The sequence below is a fragment of the Zeus faber genome, assembly GCF_960531495.2.
Source record: "Zeus faber genome assembly, chromosome: 8".
Taxonomy (NCBI): Eukaryota; Metazoa; Chordata; class Actinopteri; order Zeiformes; family Zeidae; genus Zeus; species Zeus faber.
Window position 1 is genome coordinate 3,138,208 of NC_137195.1, and position 22,107 is coordinate 3,160,314.

Here is a 22,107-nt window from a genome sequence, read left to right on the forward strand (position 1 = left end):
TATCTATCTATCTATCTATCTATCTATCTATCTATCTATCTATCTATCTATCTATCTTTCTATCTATCTATCTATCTATCTTTCTATCTATCTATCTATCTATCTATCTATCTATCTATCTATCTATCTATCTATCTATCTATCTATCTATCTATCTATCTATCTATCTTTCTATCTATCTATCTATCTATCTTTCTATCTATCTATCTATCTATCTATCTATCTATCTATCTATCTATCTATCTATCTATCTATCTATCTATCTATCTATCTATCTATCTTTCTATCTATCTATCTATCTATCTATCTATCTATCTATCTATCTATCTATCTATCTATCTATCTATCTATCTATCTCTGTGTGTCTGTAGTGTAGGTCTGTCCATCTGTCTGTCTGCCCGTCTGTCTGTAGTAAAGGTCTCTCTCTCTCTCTCTCTCTTCTGTCAGTGGTGTAAGTCCGTCTATCTATCTACTTGCTTGTTTTCCTCTCTCTAACCCCCTCTTTTCAGATTTTCTGTTTCTTGGCCACCTAGAGATAATAACTGTGAAGCCCCCTTTGTGCTAAAAGCTGTGATGTAGAGATAAGTGAGTGCATTGAAATCGGAAGAAATCGGCTGTTTGCTGCGTGAAAAAATCCAACAGCAGCCTCTGTCGCGGCTCGCCTCTACTTCAGAATCCAGGATGGAAAACATACCAAAGTTAAAGCATCTAATGTGCAGCCAATCCCACTTGTGTTGTCCATGTGGCAGACTCCAATTAACAGTAATTCTATTACGAAAACAAGAGGATTTGGAGGTTAGTGTGATGCCGCAAGAATCACAACAACAGCCAACGTTGGCTCCAATATCAAGGTCTTTTCCTCCAGTAGGAAAAAAAACACATATTTTAAGGGCTTTGGGGAATATTGCACTTTTTTAACAATAAAATGGACAAAAGGAGATATCCACTGTCTACTTTATCACTGAGTGGTTTGTCTGTTGGCAGTTTTTTATTGTCTTTATTTTTTGCTTTTACCACTATTGCCTTCTCCTTACAGACCTCGGAGGCATTTAAGTGCATTGAACACATTATTCCAGAGCTCTTGTTTGTTTATCGTTGTAGTCCTACTTTTATTTTAGCTTCATAAAATAAGGTACAAGGTTCACTGGCGGGTTACGTCTGTGACCTGCAGCTCTGGCTTGTGGCACCTTCTCAGGTTCAGTAAACTCCCAGTGTGGTAGCTCCCTTTCAATGCATTAATAATTCACACATTAAAACTTAGGACTTACAAAGCAGGCAATTTAATATCCTGACTATTTGATGAGCGGGTCTTAGTTCCGCTGGCCTCTGCCGACTGGGGCCGACGGCAAGGAAAGAAACACGATGCACGTGGCAGTTTTAATGGACGAGCGAGCGGACAAATAGACAGACGTGGACAAATTTGTTGGTACCCTTGGACGAAAAAATAACCCACAATTTTCTCTGAAATAACTTGAAACTCACAAAAGTAATTGGTATCCATCATTGTTTATTCCATACCTAATAGAATTCAGACTTTGCTTTTGATTTTTGATTCAACAGAATATTTTACTTAATAAAACAAATGAAAATCGCATGGACAAAAATGATGGGACCCTGAAACTAATATTTTGTTGCACAACCTTTAGAGGCAATCACTGCAACCAAGCCATTTCTGAAGCTCTCAATGAGATTTCTGCATCTGTCAACAGGTAATTTGGCCCACTCATCCTGAGAAAACTGCTCCAGCTGTCTCAGGTTTGAACGGTGCCTTCTCCAGACTGCATGTTTCAGCTCTTTCCATAGATGTTTGATAGGATTCAGATCAGGACTCATAGAAGGTCACTTCAGAATAGTCCAATGTTTTGTTCTTATCCACTCTTGGTGCTTTTAGCTGTGTGTTTTGGGTCATTATCCTGTTGAGGCAGTACGTTTCGCTCCAGAATGCCTGGATAGTCTTGAGATTTCCTTGTGCCCTGCATTGATTCAAGGCACCCGTGCCAAACGCAGCAAAGTAGCCCCAAAACACAACCGAGCCTCCTCCACGTTTCACAGTAGGTATGGTATTCTTTTCTTTGAAAGCCTAATTTTTTCGTCTGTCCAAAGGACATTCTCCCAGAAGCATTGTGGCCTGTCAATTTGCATTTTAGCAAATTCCATTCTGGCTTTTTTATGTTTTTCTTTCCAAAGTGGAGTCCTCCTGGGTCTTCTTCCATGGAGCCCACTGTCACTCAAAAGGCGACAGATGGTGCGATCAGTCACTGATGTACCTTGACCTTGGAGTTCAGCTTGTACCTCTTTGGAAGTTGTCCTTGGCTCTTTTTCTACCATTCGCACTATCCTTCTGTTCAACCTGGGGTCGATTTTCCTCTTGCGGCCGCGTCCAGCGAGGTTGGCTACAGTCCCATGGTCTTTAAACTTCTTAATAATGTTTACAACTGTAGTCACAGGAACATCAAGCTGCTTGGAGATGCTCTTAGAGCCTTTACCTTTAACATGCTTGTCTATCATTTTCTTCCTGATCTCCTCAGACAACTCTCTGCTTTGCTTTCTTTGGTCGTGTTCAGTGTGGTGCACACGGTGATACCAAACAGCAGAGTGACTACTTTTCTCCATTTAAATATGCTGAATGACTGATTATCAGATTTAAGACATGTGTGATACCAATTCAAGAAAACAGTTAGTTTGAAATATCACTATGATCCAATAAATTATAATCTTTTCCAAGGGGTACCGACAAAGCTGTCCAGGCCATTTTAGAAAATAATTGATCTCTTTTCAGAGTTTCTTTGCTTTACTCTATCACATACCATTGGCATGCAGGTATACATGAGAACATTGCTTTTAATTTCATAACTTTTCAGGAGGAATGAATCATTGTTTCAATGAGCTGTAAGGGTACCAACAAATTTGTCCACATCTTTAAGTTGAAAACATGCCAAAGTGGCCTGATTGGTGTGAGTGACTCATAATTAGACATGAATAGGTACTATATTGGACAAAAAGAGGAGTAGGTACCAATTGTCCATCTATCCGCCCTCACATTTTCAATCCACCCAGTTCAGGGTCATGGTGGCAGTCGGGCCAAGGGGTCAGACCATACAAGACTTTACAATATGCTATTGGGAGTCTGAAGCTACAATATACTTTATCAACAAGCTGTTTCATTCTAGTTTGCACACAAACCACACACCAAAATCCACCGTGAATAAGAAATGAACCTGCTTGAGCCTGCACAGGCTTTAACTCAGCAGCCGAGGCCGGCTGTCTGGAGGATCCCAAGCCTCCTCTAGGCCAACTGAGAGCTATAATCCCCCCAGTGTGTTCTAGGTCACAGGGCATAAAGATGGATGTTTTAGCCGCTTGTGACCCAGTTTGGATGACGTTAGGTGAAGCAAGTTCAGCCATCAAAAGGCCTGGCTCGCCCTAACTGTTCTCCACCTCCGCTATTAGTCAGTTAAACCACAGAAAGTTTCTTTCTCTAATCTGTGAGATGGAAGAGCAGATAGTGGAATTTCTGACAGGTTGCAAAGTGTCTGAGTTCCATGAAGAGCTGTACAGACATCTTGATCCACTCAGTCCTGACTGTGAGGCTGGGGTTGGACTGGTCCAGGGCCCTGATGTGTCCTGCCTCATTCCCTCAAGTAACTAACAAGTAGCTGTTCCACATTTATGTCTCCTTCTTAAGCCAAGAGGTATTGAAAGTATCATAACTCATTATGAGGGCGCCATTAGGTAATTTTATCCTTATAAAAAAGAGAAAGAAAAAAGTTGTATGCCAATAAAACAAGTTGATTTGATGACTGACACTTTTTCTTCAATACAGAGTAAAAAGTATGGAAAAGGGTTACTGACTTATAGAATAAAGTGAAAACCGCCATCACACCATCAACTAATGTTTTTGATGGTGAATATTTAAACAAACAGCATTTTGGCTTCTGCCAGTAGAGTTTCACAATAATTCCCAATCACTTGCAGACTCTGAGTTCATGATAACTCTTCCTGGGAGATGAAACTGAGATAATTTCACGTATTTCACTTTGAATTTTGTTCATTTTGATGTGATGTGATTCCTGGCAGCGCGTTTCTGACATCTACAGTCTTCTTGTTTTTGGTTCATCTGGAATTTCTCGAAGGATTATTTGGAGTGCGGGGTCAAGGCCCTTTGCAGACGAGCTGTCACAAAGAACCACGGTTAGATATTATTTTCTCCGCCTCGAGCCCTTACTTAAGCAAAGAACATACTGTCGCCTGTTGGAATGTTTGGATGTAGCGAGCGACATTGTCTTGAGTGATTCTGATCTGCAACACAACAGGCTCAGCACCCTAATATGGCGCTGTTTGTTCTGTCTCCAACCACAGGGGAGCCCCATGTGATGCCAAGATCCCAACATGTACTGCATGTCCTCCTCACACAACAGTTATAAATCCAGGCCTTGACATTATCTCACAAGATCTAAACACCAAATACGACAAGGCCCTTAAGCTGAAGTGTGTTTTGAATTTCCCCAAGAGGGAAATTTCGCCCCATTGCACTTTCATCACTTTGCATAAGAATAGAATAAACAGACCCCACAGTTCTTTGGGGAAATTAAGGTGGAAAGCTGTAATCTAAAAAGTACTTCTAGGCATTTTGAGTTTTTTTTTTTTACATAAAATAATTTGTGTTTCTATACATTTCTATAATTTATTTTAATAACTACCATTGATTATTGGTTTCATCTCCACTGAACAATCTGTTTTTGATATTGGCTGCTGCCAAGATGTGACTACACTATCGTCACGCTAAATTAATGATATTATGTTCACTGTGCATGTCTTATTTGTTTTCATGACCTATTGCCCCCACCCTCCTCTCCTCTTCTCTCCCAGCTCTAAAGTCCTTGGCCTCTCCTCCTCCTCCTCCTTTTCTTCCCCACTTCCCTCCTTCTCTCCTCAGCAGATCCTGGCACAGTCGTGCACGCTGTCACGCAAAGGAAAGGAGCACCACGTCTCATCAGGCATTTGTTCTGCTCTGCCCTCTACCTCCTCGGAGCATCTTTAATAAGACCCATGCTGCAGGGCTTTAGCTGCTTTCTCCCTCACACCATACCCTGTCCGCCGCTGGCCCGGTCCTAAGCTCCCAGCTACTGGGCTGGAGAGCCAGAAGATTAATGGGTTGAACTGCCAGAAGTGCATCACTGGCATCTTCTTTGTCCTCCGTTCCACCTCCCTTTCCATCGTGCCGTTGATCCTTCGCGAAGACCTCCTCAACCTCCTCAGCTCTGCTCCATCTCATCCTTCTGCTGCTGCTGCCGCCGGCGTAATGGCTTGGGGCTCCTCCGGACCGACAGTGACAGTCTCACCCTTTGCACCACGGAGTAGCAGAAACAGGAGCCAGTGAACATAGTGATAAGGCTGAGAGAAAGAGGTGGAAGATATTCTCAGACGACCCGGCAGGAGCAGCAGTGAGGATCTTCTTGGATCGCCAGTGGGATTCACCTGCTGTGGACTGTAAGGGTGAGCACACCCCGTCTCTCTGGCTGCAGGGGGAGAAGGTAGCAAGGACTATGCAGCTGGGACTGGTGGTGCTGGCAATGGTCTTCCTCAGCTCCATGGGTCACAGCCACGTTCTCAAGCTCTCCGGGGCCAGGAGACAGAGACGAAGTGAGTACACCAGAAAGTATTTTTTTCCTTATTGCTTTCACTTTCTTTTAAAAGTCTCTTTCTTCCTCTTCAGTCCCACTGCTTTCGGTTTCTGTGGTCTAAGTCAATGCGGTGAACATCTTTAAATATTTAAGATGCACAGTAAAGATAGCATCCTGTTTATCTTGTTATTATTGTTTTACGTCTTGCCAAGAGGGGTTATGGTAGTTTTACTGTTCTCCCTGAATGGCGCACATTTCTTTCTGTTTTTATGATTATGTCTCTCTCAGTTTATGTTAAGCTCTTGTGGGTATTAGGAATGTTTATAGGAGGATTTTCAATGGATTCACTCTCTGAGCTCCAACTCTTTCTACGTCTGGCTGTGTGGGCACAGACTGGAACGGATACCTGACTGCTCTTAGCTCTTTCTTGGACCGCGTTGCCTGTGTTGTTGGAAGCATTTTTCTGACCCCATGCACCCATGGACATGACGCTCACTTGCTGTGCAACCATGGCCTCAGAATCGGGGTGACTGGTGTAGCTGCTTGTTTTGAAGATTCCCTCTATATACAGAGAGCTTTAAAAGTAATACCAGCTTGGTCTCTACTTCAGTGAAGCACCATCTTCCACTATACTTCAGCTTCAACCTTAACTTCAGCTAAGTGTAAGAGTCCAGTTGTGCATCATAAAATGATTAATATCTATCCAGTACTCAAGCTTTGTCTTTTATTTCTGTCGTGAGGGCAGAGGCAGTCCAGGTTTGTGTAGAACATGCATGAGCGCCATCTAGTGAATTATGGTTAACAGGCTTTGCCCCCACCAGAAGTAGATGTTAGGGGTAAATTTCAATTACTTGAATTGCATTTTTGAATATCCTTCCTCCCTTGTGGGTCTTCATCCACTGATGCATGGAATGGAGAATAAATGCAGGGATGGAATGTGGGGTTGGGAGTGAAACTGTCTCCTCCAGGGACCAGAGTCACATCGCTGCTCCTTACGCTTCAGACTGCGTGAAGTATCTCAGTTATTGCGCTAGCCAGTGGTCACAATGTCAAATAGCCACACAGCCTCCACTGTGTGGAGCGACATCAGAGCCTACGACTAAGGACACAAGGAGAGAGAGAGAGAGAGAGAGAGAGAGAGAGAGAGAGAGAGAGAGAGAGAGAGAGAGAGAGAGAGAGAGAGAGAGAGAGAGAGAGAGAGAGAGAGAGAGAGAGAGAGAGAGAGAGAGAGAGGGAGGGAGAGAGAGGGAGAGAGAGAGAGAGAGAGGGAGGGAGAGGGAGAGAGAGAGAGGGAGAGAGAGAGGTGGTCTGATACCGGCCGCATTAGTTTCAAAGCTTTAAAGTTCCATTTCTCGGTGTGTAGTATTACATCAAGTGTTGTGTTAGCACTGAAACGCTTAGTTTTTGTCACATTCTCGACAGTCCAGATAAATAGAAAAAAAATAAGTTTAAGTGACTAAAGCACCTGGTGAAATTGAATCCAATAAAGTAAAGTAAGATGTATATTTTTTACAAAATTGGGGAAAGTAAGCAGAATGAAATTAAGTGAAATTTAAATGTAAACATAGATGTAGCTTATTGGGGGTTCAGCAGCAGCCTGGGGGTAGAAATTCTCCTTAAACTAGGGGCTCTAAACAAGAGATCATATCAGTAAATAAAGGCCATGTAGAAAAAGTCATACAATAAAGAGCAATTTGATTTGCAGATTCTTTGTTGGATTTAATGAAGAAAAATTAAGACAAAAAATATGACATTTCATTATATGAGACATCTCATTCATTACATTCTATTGACACCAACAACACATTTCAGTAGAAATAATGGATCAGCTCCGTGCAAGTCTCTGCTGATAATCTCAGGCTGTTTTCCAAGCTTCAAGACTTGGAGAACAGCCTCGATACTCTAGAAAACAAACCTCTGGAAGAGTCAGCTTATACCACACAGACTACAAATCAAACAATGACTGCAGTTTTATGTCTGAAATGTGCACACCTCGAGTTTGTGAATTTTGGGAAATTGGGACTTACGTAATAGTCAAGCTGAGGCAGCGGTGGATCTGTGGTGGTTCTCTGGGCTACTTTCTCATTTCTGGGTTGGGGCTCCACATAGAAGCAAAGATATTATGCTTTGCCCATATTTGATCTTACTTCTTGGTTCCTTGGTTCTGACTCCTGTCAAACGTACTTTGCCAGTTGTAGTCACCACATCACCTCTGATTTCGTCCAGAGGTCAAACCCTTCCTCTGTGAGGTCTGCACAAAATAGCAGAGTTTGTGCAACCCAAAAGCTCTGTACAGAACCTCCGAGAGGCGGCTTCAAGCTAACAATTGCTAACTGTTCAAACAAAGATGTTTGGCCTAGTTCCTTGTGAGACTGCAGGGCAAACATTAACCTCTGCTAGCCGAGGCGATAAAGTGCAAGCAGGTTTGAGGCCACATGTACCGATGCCAGGGAGATTTATAAAAGTGGCCTGGTGTTTTTAGTTGCACTGCACCTTAAGCCTACTTTTTGAGAAAATGCAAGAGTTTACCCTTATAGCAGTCTGGGGTTAGCTTTAGGTGGCCATGACAACATGTTGTCTTTCTCTAAAACTGATAAAAATGACTTTCTTTCTCCTCCCATGCACCCCTATCTCACTTCTCCTCTCCACAGTAAGCACTGAGGGGCCGCCATCTTGTCCCAAGGGATGCGATCGCTGCTCTGAGTATAATGGCTGTGTGAAATGTAAGCCCAAGCTCTTCATCTTCCTGGAGCGTAACGACATCCGTCAGATCGGCGTGTGCCTGGCCTCCTGTCCCATGGGATACTTTGGCATGAGGAACCCGGAGACCAACAGATGCACCCGTGAGTTCAGGGACACCAGGTTTTGGGGATTGTTGAGGTCAATAGCAGTGGTAAGACCAATCCATAACCCCCCCCACATAGCACATATTTAGTGTTGTTTGTTGGTATTTCAAAATGATTCCGTTTCCCCTTTGACCTTTCTGTTGACATGTCAAAGAGGTAAACTGAGCGTGGTTAAAATAATGACTGAGGTAGGAAACCAGGAGGGAAATAGCAAAATTCAAGAACAAGTATTTCTATAGTTAGAATGAACAGTATGAATGATCACTAATCTTGAGCCTTAACATCTTGGCACAGCACATTGTAAGAACCAACTAGTCAAACAGATGTGCCTTTAGTACAAATGCCAGTGGAACTTATCTTTACCTTGTTTCACTGGTTGTCCGGGGGGTTTGGTTGGTTTGGACAGCTGTTGGAAGGGTGTCCACACTCAGTATTGACTAAACGCACCCTTAGCAGAGTGTACACACCTCTGCAGGCAGCCTTCACTTGTTTTTGGCTCAGGGTTGCCAGAAGCTCAGTCCTTGGTCTGTTTCCCTTTACTTGTGGGCAAAAAAGTGGACTGTAAGAAAATCCAAATGAAAACATTTCTAATTCACTCTTGTTTATCTGTTTTTGCAAGGATGTCTGTGTTTTGTTATTTGGCTTACAATGTGCAGGGTTCAGTCCAGTCCACAGACTGTTTGTTTGGTTTTCCCTTTTACGGGGACCGCGTCATGTTTTTGCCGTTTAGCGTGCTTTCTTTCTACAGTCTCCGTGAGTGAAAAAAATGAGTTATTTGGATTCAAATTTGACTTCATTTTGGGCACACTGATGGGTAGCTGGGAGCCCAAAACATGACGCGATCTGTGCTATCTCAGATTATGGATCAGTTTCGGAAGTCGAGCACCAGCACCTTCCAGTGATTATTTTAGTTTGAGGAGAAGGAGACAGATTGCTTCCTTTGTAGGAATTGTTTTGTTTGTCACTCCATCGCGTCCTATCTGTCAGATGTGTTCAGTAATCTCCTCTACAACTAACACACTAACCACTATGACGTATCACACATGCCTTAAAATTAGTAGTAGTGCAATAGCTAGGGTTTTAGCTGGAGCCCAAGTTTGAATCCAGACTTCCTAACAGAAATGTCCTCCTGTCTTTTATATCCCTTGTGTTTACAGTCAGATTAGATAATAGTCTCATTACTTTTTACTGCCAACTGCACCAATAAATTCCAAGAGCCATAAGTTTGAACAAACCTCATGAGGGGGAAGCATGAGCCGCAAGTCATTATGGACTTTATTTAGAACAAAAAGATTTAAATCCACATATTTACTTTCCCTGTGGCACCTGTTGAATCTCTGTATCTAACGTCGTAGGATTAGTTATTGCAAATGCTTTCCAGCTCTCATCTCATCATAACTGAGAAACCATGAAGACGAACATAAATGAAATCGTTAAAAACCAAAACTGAAGTTCTGTTAATAAAGTGAAATTTCTATTGTTTTAATTTTCTCTGGTGAAATGTTTCTTCTCAAATTACCTCAGAATTTGTCAGCATTCGTCCCCCATTAGAGCTGCGAACATCAGCGCTGTCACACTTAGATGTTGAGGTCTGAGAAATAATGGTAGCTCAGAGCTCACAGCATGTCAACAAATACAACTCAAATAAAATAATGTTCGGAAGGATTCCACGTTCTAGGAGTCCGTGCTCTAGACATGGCATGGCATTTTTCAGTCAGAGCGTCAGTGGTGATTAGAATGAAAAGTCTGAATATAGAGAAGGATGAGAGAACTTCCAGAAGGATTTGATGTGTCTGGTTTCCATTGTCCCAGTTCTACTTCTGAAATTAAGCTGTTTGCTCAAATGAAAGATCAGTTTTTAAATTGCTCTGATGTGATTCAGGACATGTTGTAAAACTACATTATGAATTTGTTTGTTAAATGACTAGAATGAGGCTCACGGCATGCACGCGTTTCTAGGGAATGAGAGGTTTCTTTTTCATAATTTCTGTCTAAAAACACTAAAAATAAACAAAAATAAATAATAAAATAATTGGCAATACACAATAAACACAAACTTTTACAATCAACCTTTCATTTTGATCTCTCTCTCTGTTTCTTTCAGAATGTAAAATAGAAAACTGTGAGGCGTGTTTCAATCGCAATTTTTGCACAAAATGTAAGGAGGGCTTGTATTCACACAGAGGGAGATGTCACGTCACCTGCCCTCCCGGCCTCACCAGCGCCAATGGGACCACGGAGTGCGTGGGTAAGTGTTGGCCGAGACCAAAGTCAAAGTTCCCAATCTGATTTAATTTTCCATTCTCAAAGTATATATTTTTAGTGTATAAAGTGTGATAACATTACATTTACATTACATTTAGTCATTTAGCAGACGCTTTTATCCAAAGCGACTTACAATTATTCAAACACCGACGGACGCAGCCATCAGGAGCAATTAGGGGTTAAGTGTCTTGCTCAAGGACACTACAGCATGCTAGCAGGAGGAGCCTGGGATCGAACCAGCGACCTTTGGATTACTAGACGACCAGCTCTACCTCCTGAGCTACCATCCCCCCTGATAAAAGTATATTTCTACAAATTTTCACTTTTTTGTGAGTAGGCAAGTGTGATTTCTTTGATTCTTCTTATGTACTTTATGTACTAATTAAAAGTACAAGTTTAGTATAGTAGTCAATAATATGCTGTCGGTATAGTGTAAGTACACTTATAAAAAAGTACATTGAGTATGTTACCTATACTATAGAATGTGGATTAAGTGTTAAAGTGTCATTTTAATGGAACAAAGTATTTTTTGCTGCTAAATATGTTTCATCTCAGCTCGGATATGTTCCTCATCCTCGAAAAATGTTGTTTAACACTTGAAAAACCTCAGAGAAGCTAATGTGTTCTCCTGAGGTTCCAGCCCTGTTCCTCCTCTCACATTTTGTAACCCTGTTCCTCAATCACAAATGTTCTCAAATGTATTCTTGCGTAGGAATAAGGGGTTTTTTTGGTGGTTTTTTTTGTGTGAACTGGAAAGTGTTTCTGGCAGAAATAACCAAAGAGTGCATTAACTGTCAGCTCTGGAAGCACAGACTCGACTCCTGCTCCTCCAACCCGAAGCTGTGAATATTAAATAATTTCACCCAGTTGTAGGGCACTGTGAGGAACTACCATTAATGAAAAGAAATTGAAAATATAACTCTAATTAATATTTCTTCCATGGATTAATTTAAGCTCAAAATGAGCCAAAAGCGTTTTTAATATGGCTTAATATTGGCTAAATATAATAATATGGCCAATAAAGCACATAAACATTTCTATATCAGAAACTGGAGATCATAGGATTTAGATATGACACAAAGTAAAGTGTTATAAGAGACGGGGAAATATTTTTATTGATATACAAATTAAGCCACATTGAGCTACATTTTCCAATTGTGGCGAGGGGTAATAGTTAAAAAACTATAAAGTTTATATTTTTGGACCATCTTTAAGATTTTTGATTCACTTCAAATATTCCAGTATCAACACATGACCTGAATACATTTTTAATTTAATTTTTAATTTAGGTCATTTAGCGACATTGAACTGTGAGATTATTGTGCTGCCATATTTTCTACATTTCTATACTTTTCTTACCCCTGACATTTTCACCACAGTGACATGATGAGACCCAATGTCTGGTTAAATTTTCATATTTTTGTATTTGAATTTTATTCTCACCAGTGATACACTCAGTACACTTACTGTACTTACACTTGCTGCCCAACAAGTGGTAAAAATGTCATTGTTTTTCCATTTAAGATGCTTTGGCCTTGTTAAGTCAAAACACAAACACACGTATCAAATGTACTGTATTCACCTACTTCACCGAGTTCATGCTTTCTCTGTTCACCTCCTGGTTCTCCCCCTGCTCCGGTGCCTCGCAGGGCAGCCCGTGGTGGAGTGTGAGCTGGGGGACTGGAGCCCGTGGAGTGCTTGCGTCAAGAGGAACCGGACATGCGGCTTTAGAAAGGGCTCGCAGGTCCGGCAGCGCCCGCCCCTCATGCACGCATCCATCCCAGAGGGCTCCCAGGCCACGTGCACGCCGCTGAGCGAGAAAAGAAAGTGCACGGTGGCGAAGACCCCGTGTGTGAGAGGTACAGTGCATGCAAACACATACCAGTGGCACAAAATGTCACAAAAACAAAATTATTCCTCCAAATGAAAAATCCACATCAAATCCCTCTCCTGGAAAATCCAATTTATTCCAAAAGGAAGTGATATCTGTTGTTTCTCGAGGAGAGGAAAGGGTTACTATTCTATGTCTACTCTACCTCCACCTTCTACTCTTCATTGAACCTTTCAGTCATTATCTTGTTGAACTTATGCAGTGCTGATGTTGACCATAAGAAACTGGACAGTGAAGGCATCAACAGTGAAGTGATTTGTTGCTTTTGCTCTGTATTCCAAACCAAAGCAATGAAAAAATCACTATGAGATAAAAGTTCAGACTCTTAAGATTCAAAGACTCAAAGGGTACTTCCATCTATGTCAGTGGGATTTATATATTTTTTATGCATAGCCCTCCTATTTTAGGGGGTCAAAAGTCATTGGACAGATGGCTGCTCAGCTGTTTCTTGGGCAGATGTCTGTTATTGTTATTGTTATTGTTATTTTATCCTCAACATGAGAACCAAAGAACTGTCATGGCCAGTAAAGCAGCATATAGATGAGAAGCCAAAATAAAGCAATCAAAGGCATGGCCAAAATTAACTGTTTGAGACATTATTAAGAAGCAAGAACAGACTGTTGAGCTAAGCAATGGCAAACGTAGTGCATGACAGAAACATATAGTGCATGACAGAAAGATATGCCAAATGGTGAAGAAAGACCCTTTTACAACTAGTGTAGAGAAAAAGAACACTTTCTGGGATGTAGGCACAGATGTGTCAAACAGTACCATCAAAAGGAGGCTCTACCAGCAGAACCTCAGAGAACTTAAACCTCTGGTCAGCCTCAAGAATAAAAAGGCCAGAGTGCAGTTTACAAAAAAGTACTTAAAATAAACCTTAGAGTTCTACAATAAGGTTTTATTGACGGACGAAACAAAGATCAGACAAAGTGACACTAAGTACATTTCTCAGCAGTATGCCTCCACCTGCCCAATAAACGCACTCCAGGAGTCTATATGTTAAACCAAACAATGGAGTCATGACTCACAAGCCAAGGCCAGCTGTCTCCGACCCACAGCGTGTTGATTGGGTTTGGTTTGGCCTGGCTCAATGACGGACCCCAATGCTCTCGACTTCCCAGTTTGTAAACACTGCAGCCCGTTCCATTGCCAGTGCGATGACGGCCCAGCGGGACTGGCCGCTCATCAGAGCGGCCAGAGCTGTTTGTTTCAACATTCGCCCGAGTGGGACGTTTCCACTGGCCATCATGGTGCCTTCAAAGCGCCGGTCGGCAGGTTTGCTCCGTGCAGGGAAATACATTTTAACAGCCCGTTTTATGCTGTGCTTATTCCGTTTTATGCAGTATTCTTTCCTAAAACGAAGAACATTCAGTTTGAGCGGAAACAGTTTTTGTAGAGTGATGTTCCCTCGACTTTAGTGAAATAATAATTTGCACAAGAAATGTTTTATTTAATCCTTGACATTTTGAACTATGTTGCAAATGTGCAGTGGTGGAAAAAAGTACTAATTTTACTTCAGTAAAAGTACAAATACCCTGACAAACAAAACTCTAGTAAAACTCCCACATTGACATTCCTAATTTGGTAAAAGTAGAGTTTTCAGAACTTTATTGGACATATTGGCCTGGACTTTGTGAAATAAGCTATGAAGAGTGGAAAACTTGTAAATCTCTGTTTATGCATTTGAAAATGAATTGTTGTAGGTTGGACGCCAACACCAATTCTTCTTCTGTCATTATTGTGCAAATTTAAACAAGCTTTCACCTCTTTACGAGTGCTAGGTGCATTGTAAAACAACTTGTTTTCCCCAAACTTTAGAGGATTGTACACTTCCCAACAGTGCTGAAATATATAGTATATATAATGTATATAAAAACTTATAGGATTTCTGCGTAGACATTATAGGAGATTGTCCTGTGTAGACATTAAGCTAATAAATGGTGTGTTTGGGTGTCTGACTCAGACAGCATCCTTGACAGAATTTCCATCCTGCTTTGAGTAGAATAATTAACAGTGAAATATTATAAACTGCTCCATTTTCTATTTTTTTCTACAGCGGCTGCCAGATTTTAAAACTGTTGTTTTGGGAGAAAACAGTGAAACTTTGTAAGATGAGACGGGAAGCGTGTGATGTGTGAGGTGTCGTTGGACGGCAACACACACTACTGGGGTTTAAACAAGGGACTGGACTGAACACGTTACAATCTGGATTCACTGTGAAAATGCAACCCAAATGATCTCACTCCTGCATAGGAAGGCGTTTACTTGAGTTAATGTATGCAAAACTGAGCTGTGTGCTGAACAGAGCCATCGACTATAGCCAGGGTTCCCAAACTCCTTCATGGTAAGGCCTTCTTGGCAGAAATTTCTTCTGCCTGTAATAAATTGTGTGTGGATTAACATTGAATAAAAAACTTGCTGAAAAAAACCTCACCATCATAAGTGAGGTTGAGTGTATATATTTTTAGTCGTCAATGTATTTTACGAAAAAATATACATATATATATATGAATATATATGTTTTAAATATTTTAAACGGTCCAAACTCTGTCAAGGACCCCACGGGGGTTACGGACCACAGTTAAGGAAACCCTGGGTTGGAGTTGGCTTGATGAAGGATAAGGAGTATCACATATCTCACATCAGCCTGGCTGCACGCACACACACACACACACACACACACACACACACACACACACACACACACACACACACACACACACACACACACACACACACACACACTTTTAGTGGTTCTGTACAATGACACTTCACAAGAAACAGTCTTCTAGAATTGTGAGGGTACTGGCAGCGGGGTTGAGGGTGTTGGTGGTAGGGTGGAGAGTACTGCCTTTCAGGGGTTGAGGTTGTTGGAGGTGGGGTGAAGGGTGTTGGCGGTGGGTTGGAGGATGTTGGCGGTGGGGTTGAGGGTACTGGCTTTTGGGTGTTGGCTGTAGAGTTGAGGGTGTTGGCGGTGGGGTGGAGAGTACTGGGTTTTGGCTGTAGGGTTGAGGGTGTTGGTGGGGGGATGGAGGGTACTGGCTTTTGGGTGTTGGCTATAGGGTTGAGGGTGTTGGCGGTGGAGGGGACGGTGTTGCCGGTGGAGTGGAGGGTGTTGGTGGTTGGGTTGAGGGTTTTGGCAATGGGGTTGAGGGTGTTTGTGGTAGGGTGGAGGGTGTTGGCCTTTAGAGTGTTGGTGGTGGGGTGGAGGGTGTTGGTGGTGGGTTTTTGGGTCGGTTATGTTTAAGGCTTAGGTATTAGTCTTCAATATTACTTACTTAAATATTATTTAAACCTAAACGTCTGTTAACGTTACTACTAAGCATTGTCATTTTTACAGCACATTGAAAAAGGGAGTAACATTGGGAGTAACCATGTCTTTAATACGACTGACAAGTTTGCATTTTCTATCTCCATTTTGACCAAAACGTGACCAAATGCAAACTGACACTGCGACAGCCCATGGTGTTTGGGTAAAACTGTTAAAACAGGACTTCATCGCGTTTCACCGTGCCAGGGGCGGCCACTTTAGTCAGGGGGTAAAGTATGGAGGAGGTAAAGCAAGGCACTTACTGTACCTCCATCTGCTAATGTGACAAAGTCAGCACTTTGGAAACGGCCTTTCTTTGTTGGAATGTGTGAGTCAAGAATTCACGTTTAAAGCAATTTGTTTCTATATAGGCAAGAAAATTGCTTTGTAAAGGCGGACTCTTCTGGATATTCTAGTTAAGAGTTTTGGTACAGCACTGCTTTCCATCATACTCTTGAGGTTTAACCACAACAAGGAGCTCTGGTCTGACACAATGACTTTGTGTTCCCCTTCGTTCCCTCGAGAATCCAAGTTGGAAATTGTGTAACATGATCTCTAAACATGCTCTGTATAGATTGTATGTAATATTTCTGCACTACCATAGCAAAGAGAGTGCTTATGCAACAGAAACAGAGCCTATATAGAGAACATAGATGAAGGTCTTCTTTGTAACACCATTTTGAGATATGCATTCAGACACAATGAGCACTAAACTGTAATGGCAAAGTTGATTGGTGGAAAATGTTTACTATCCCAACTGTTTGAAACTGTTTGTTTCAACATATCAGAAAAATGCTTGTATTGTGGCTCGGGTATTATACTAATGTATAACAAAGAGCTAAAAATGTACTTAAAACTAAGTTGTTTTAGTATTTTTCCAGTTGTAACCTTCCTAATTGCTGGAAAAAACATGTACTTTCTATCATGACACTGCGTCCAGAAGCTTGAGGTGTTTTCTCTACTGTTTTTAACCAGGAAAACGGTTGAGTATTGAACTGAGAGAAACCCAAAGATGTAAACATTGGATTGTGGTGTGGGGGTGGTGTAGTTTAAGCAGCCACACCTGTCTTGGGTCTACTGTAGGTCATTTTGCCCGGGATCAGAGGTGGCTGTATGCCTGTTGCTCGTCAGAGCAATCAACGAGCAACAGGTATATCACCCATTCCCACACGCACAGGGAGAAAGCCTCTGACATGACGTGCGTTTGCAACATCTCTGTCTCTGTGTCGGAGGGCCCTGAAAACGCCACTTGGTGGCGTGTGGCAGGCAGAACTGCCACATAGATTAAATATCATGTATTATAATGGAAGTAGTCATTATAGTAAAACTGTTTTAATATCCATCTATCTACCCATCTGTCTATTTATCTACTTCAGTGGAATGTTGTTACATTCATATTTTTTTCTACTCATTCCAGGTAGGAAGAAGGAACGAAAGGATGATCCGAGCCGGGGAGCGAAAGAAAAAGGAAGAGAGGGAAAAGGCGGAGGAAAAAGGAGAAGGGGCCAAAACAGAGCCACCGTGGCCCCAAGCGCCACCACCAGCTCTGTCACCTAGCCCTCCCCCCGGCTGCGACGGCCGGGACCAAACACCACACATCCCTGGAAGGAACAGGCTGAGTATTTAAAACCACAAAGGGACAAACCAACGCTGCTATGCACGTTAGAAGATGCACAAAGGGAACGGGCGGATTGCTGCAATGAAGACAATTTTTTACTTTTAGTTTTTGAGGAGGATGTTGAGTTGGTGGAACGACGGGGAGAGACTTGTGGACTTCCACCGAGTATACACGCTGTGCTTCAGAACCCCATTGGACGCAATATGTATCCATGTGGTTCATGACAAAAGAGGAAAATCTATCAAACCAGGAGAGGATCGTACACGTTCAAGGTCTGACTGCCTGAAAATTATCAAGGGATCTTCTGAATCTGTTCTGCTCTATGATGTATTACTTTTGCAAATGTGATTTTACTCAATCTATGTTCATTGGTTTTTGTGTTCGCTGAGAGACTTTCTCCAGAGCTGCTGCAAAAAATGTGGAGAACATTAGCAGTATAAGGGGTCTCTGTACCTTTTATTCCTGACGTTGATGAAACATGTACACAGGCACTGGAGCACATCTGTGGTTTTTAAAGGAGAAAAGCTCTTTATATATATATATATATATATATATATATATATATATATATATATATAAGAGAGAGAGAGAGAGAGAGAGATAGAGAGAGATCATCTTCTATGAAACAAACTTAAGAAACCATGAAGATGGGGATTAGTGGCAGCGCAGCTCAAATCCAGCTACAGTGTTTGACAGAAGTTCAGTAATTTGATAGCTTAGTTGTTTGTTTCCAATCAAATGTTAATGTTGGTAACGGAGGGTAACCTCTGCAATAAGCAATAAACAAACACGGGGAAGAGCTCAGTAGTGAATTGCACGTGTGTGTGTGTATTTGTATGTGTCTTGTTTGTGTGTGCAGAGTGTGTTTGTGTGGCTAACATTACAGTTTTCCCTCTAAAGTAGGCCTAGTGAGCACTCTTTAAGACAATGTATATTTGTGTGGTTGTGTTTATTTTTGTACGCGTCTACGCACAGAGACTTGGGGTTTGTTCGCCTGTGCTGGTGTTGTTCTCGCAGATTGAGGCGATGCAATGCCGAAAGCAAGTCATTGTAAATACACACCAATATGTACATACTGTTTCCAAAAACTGTAAGCCTCCAAGTACCATGTCGGACAATTAATGTTTGCAAGAATGTCTGAAATATTGCACATCCATAGTGTTTCTATTTGAGTTTTATTACATTTTATATGATTATACTACATTTTAAACTTGGCTTCATTACATCACAAATGCAGAGAAAGTACTTTTTTGAGGTATTTGTACTGTTTGACACTACGCGTTTGAGTTATCGTTTCCTCCCTAGTGAGGTTTTCCCTGGGTCTGTTTGTTTTACACGAGATATAAGCTTCATGAGAAAGGCACCGTTACATGACATTATTCAATCATGTTATGGCTTGCCAGGCTGAATATGTCAAACTCTGTTTATCATTGATCATAATGAATAGTAGTACCCTACTGTGTATCTTATTCTGAGAAAGCATAAATAAAGTTCAACTGAATTTAACAGTGTAGATGTGACGTGAGACTTGCTCAGTTATATAAATTAGCTTTCAATGTGTTGTTAGAATTATTTCATATTATTGTATCGTATGCAAACGTTTCCCTATTTGGTTCGGAAATTCAAGGGTTCCGGCGCAGTTTATTTTACTCGGGTTGTTATAATTCTGTCAAAAAGGCCATGATAATGACTTGACAAAATGACTTGTATAGTGATTGCTATTAAATTTATTCAAGCAAAAATTGTACTCTTCCAAAAAACATCTCATTATATATAATCCTATTAGCAGACTTAATAAAATTGAAAAAAAAATTTTGGACTTAATTACAGGTAAAACATAATTAATTGTACAATATACATCATATAATTAAAACGTGTTTATTTTTACATGTTCCAGCTGACTGAGTGGTCCCAGTCTGAGCAGGCCACCTTGGGAGATGGAAGGGCTCAGCTCAAGCAGGTTTCGATCACCAGCCAATGCTGGCGCCTGAGTCATAAAAGCAGAGACAGAAATAAAAACTAATGATGTGTCATAGCCATTGGGGCAGGGGGTCTGCAAACCCTTGGACCCAACAACAAAACAGCCGTTTCTCATTACCCAAAAGGGAGGGCAAAAGCAGTGGTGGAACATGCAGCATATATAACACATCTATCCCTCTTCCTCAGAATAGATTGTTACACCCACCTCTGCGGGACGTAACTTTACCTCACCTTGCACCTCTCGCGCAGTCCCTTCTATTCCAAGAGAAATTAATGGTAAATCTTTTAGAGTGCATGGGTGCTCTTCATTTGCCAAGATGATAAACATTTGATGATCTCATTACTTTAGCTTGGCTTTCAGAACCGGCCCCTGGGGAATAAAACATTTCACCAGGCAGAGCTCAGTCATGTCACTGACAGACTGTTTACTTTACCTGTTCTTCTTGCGAGCCTTTACTCAAAGTACTGATCCGAAAATGCCTTTTCACATTGTCGGGGTTGTATATTTTCTTTTTCTGCGGCCTTTCAAGTGCAGCGAGCCAAGAGTGTCTTGCATTGATCTTCCCCAGTTACACTGTCATCGGTCGGGATTGATGGTGGTCTGGGGGTAACGTGAGGTCAAGGGACTCTCATGTTCCCTCTTATGCCGCACTCCAAATGCAATTAGCATCCACAAGCCCTAACCAGTTCCCTTCAACTGTTCCCAATCGCAAAGCCTCCTCAAATCCTGTGGAGCAGCTTCCAGCTGGTCTGAGATGAACCCTCTGGAGACGTTCTCCTTGCTGATACCAGTGAGCCGTGATAAGTTCCATCATTATAGTAGGATCATCTTGCTCCTTTTTCTCTCGCTCGCTCGGCTCTAGATCTGAGAATTATAAACTGGAAATGTACACAGAGAAGAGCTCTGTTCCGATCCAATATGAACGCCTGACATGTTAAATTTGCAAATGTTACCTACAAATGCAGAGCTGCCAAAGATAAATCGAACCCAGATTTGGAGACCCAGATTGTGTGACAGGAACTGACAGTCGACATCTGAAGCTGGTTGTTACACCAGGACGCTTGGCCTTAAAACATTTTGGAGACTTATGGGAGCAGGGAGGTGTAGACAGATGGTTCAAGCCCCCCGTAATGATAAACCAGGATCCCCCCAGGACTGTATTACTTGGGACTTGGTCTCCATTCGGGTTTCCTGTCCGCAGACTCGATCTCATCTCATGACTTGACAGTGACCCATGTCCATGGTTCTTAGTGTGATACGGACTCTCGCTCACAGTGCAAGACCGGTACAACTGTAAACTTTTTGTAATCTTTTTTCAATGAATACTGAAAATAAAAGGTAGGTCCGCAAGTAGTGGACAAACATGGGTCTAACAAACAGTACTGTGATGTCTGGCCAAATAGTGAATACTAAGAATTTCGGGAGAACCAGTCACAAAAACTGCACAATTATTTAATGTTTCAAGGGGAGCGGTCTTGGAAATAATAGTATATGGCCAAACATGGACAAACTGCATTAGCAAAGAGGCTCAGTGGTCCCAAGTCAAAGCTCACAATCAGTAATAAACACTTTTTGGATCAACGACACTAAAATTTGCATGGAACTGAATCGGCACATCTGAGACCGTCTTAACAAAACTGTATGTTGAGAGCTTCACAACGCTGGGAGTCAAGGCAGGGCTGCCATTTGAAAACAGCTTGTACCTAAGACCAACACATAAAGAAGCATAGCCTGGTGTAAGGGACACAAAAACGCCTCCTGCAGCGCCATGCATCAGCAAAATAGACACAACATAATAATTGTTAAACAACGCTAATCGTGTCCATGGTATTGCATCCATAACAGCCTGGTTGTCCTTCTCAAAATTTCTTCCATTGCCCCCCCCACAAGTGTTTTTTCCGGGATGTTTTCCTTGCCCGAATGGGATTTAAGACATGGGAAGGCCTTGATTTCTATCTGAAATGTGGGCGTGCGAAGGCCTTCGAGACTTTACTGTGATTAAGGGCTGAAGAAACAAACTGGACTTGACCCCTGAGCGATGGAAAACACATACTATGGTCTGATGACTCATCTTTCACCCTATTTGCTTCATCCGGACAGGTTTATGTTTGGAGAAAGCCAAAGGATGCCTTCAATCCACAATGTTTGTTTCCAACTGTTAAACATGGTGGCAGTTTCGTAATGTTATCTGCAGCCATTGCCAGGAGGCAGTCAACCTCCTACCATGGCCGCCCCATCACCCAATCACCTGATATGAACATCATTAAACTTTTATGAAAAGTTTGGGAGCATAGAGTGCAAAGTAGATCTCCACGTCCTTCATCCGTCCCAAAGTACTGGAGGCCTTTCTTCTTGCAGAATGGTAAAATATTCCACGACACACAGTCCAGGAGTGTATGACAGAATTCCAAGAGGGATTGCAGCTGTTCTGAAAGGGCGGGCCTCCTCCTCACTCGGTCCTTGATGTGACTAGGTTGTCAGGTGTTTCCAAATTTTCTTTTTTCCACAGCCTTTGAAGAGAAATCTCATTAACTTACATTATTATATGAATCTGAACAACGACTTGGCA

General features: G+C 41.8%; 1 protein-coding gene across 1 annotated transcript; it reads left to right on the forward strand.

Moving 5' to 3' along the window:
• Positions 1-5,381: 5,381 nt before the first annotated feature.
• Positions 5,382-18,040, forward strand: rspo1 (R-spondin 1). The gene is made up of 5 exons (XM_080005775.1): positions 5,382-5,643; positions 8,276-8,467; positions 10,575-10,718; positions 12,385-12,594; positions 17,357-18,040. Exons 1-5 carry the CDS (start codon positions 5,547-5,549, stop codon positions 17,494-17,496), a joined length of 783 nt encoding a protein of 260 aa, XP_079861901.1. The 5' UTR covers positions 5,382-5,546; the 3' UTR covers positions 17,497-18,040.
• The last annotated feature ends 4,067 nt before the right edge of the window (positions 18,041-22,107 follow it).

Bases quoted from the DNA above. Each gene is read 5' to 3' on its own strand.
- rspo1 (XM_080005775.1), top strand. From the start codon at position 5,547: ATGCAGCTGGGACTGGTGGTGCTGGCAATGGTCTTCCTCAGCTCCATG. The intron at 5,644-8,275 runs GTGAGTACACCA...TCCTCTCCACAG, and splicing joins GGCCAGGAGACAGAGACGAA to TAAGCACTGAGGGGCCGCCA. The intron at 10,719-12,384 runs GTAAGTGTTGGC...GGTGCCTCGCAG, and splicing joins TGGGACCACGGAGTGCGTGG to GGCAGCCCGTGGTGGAGTGT.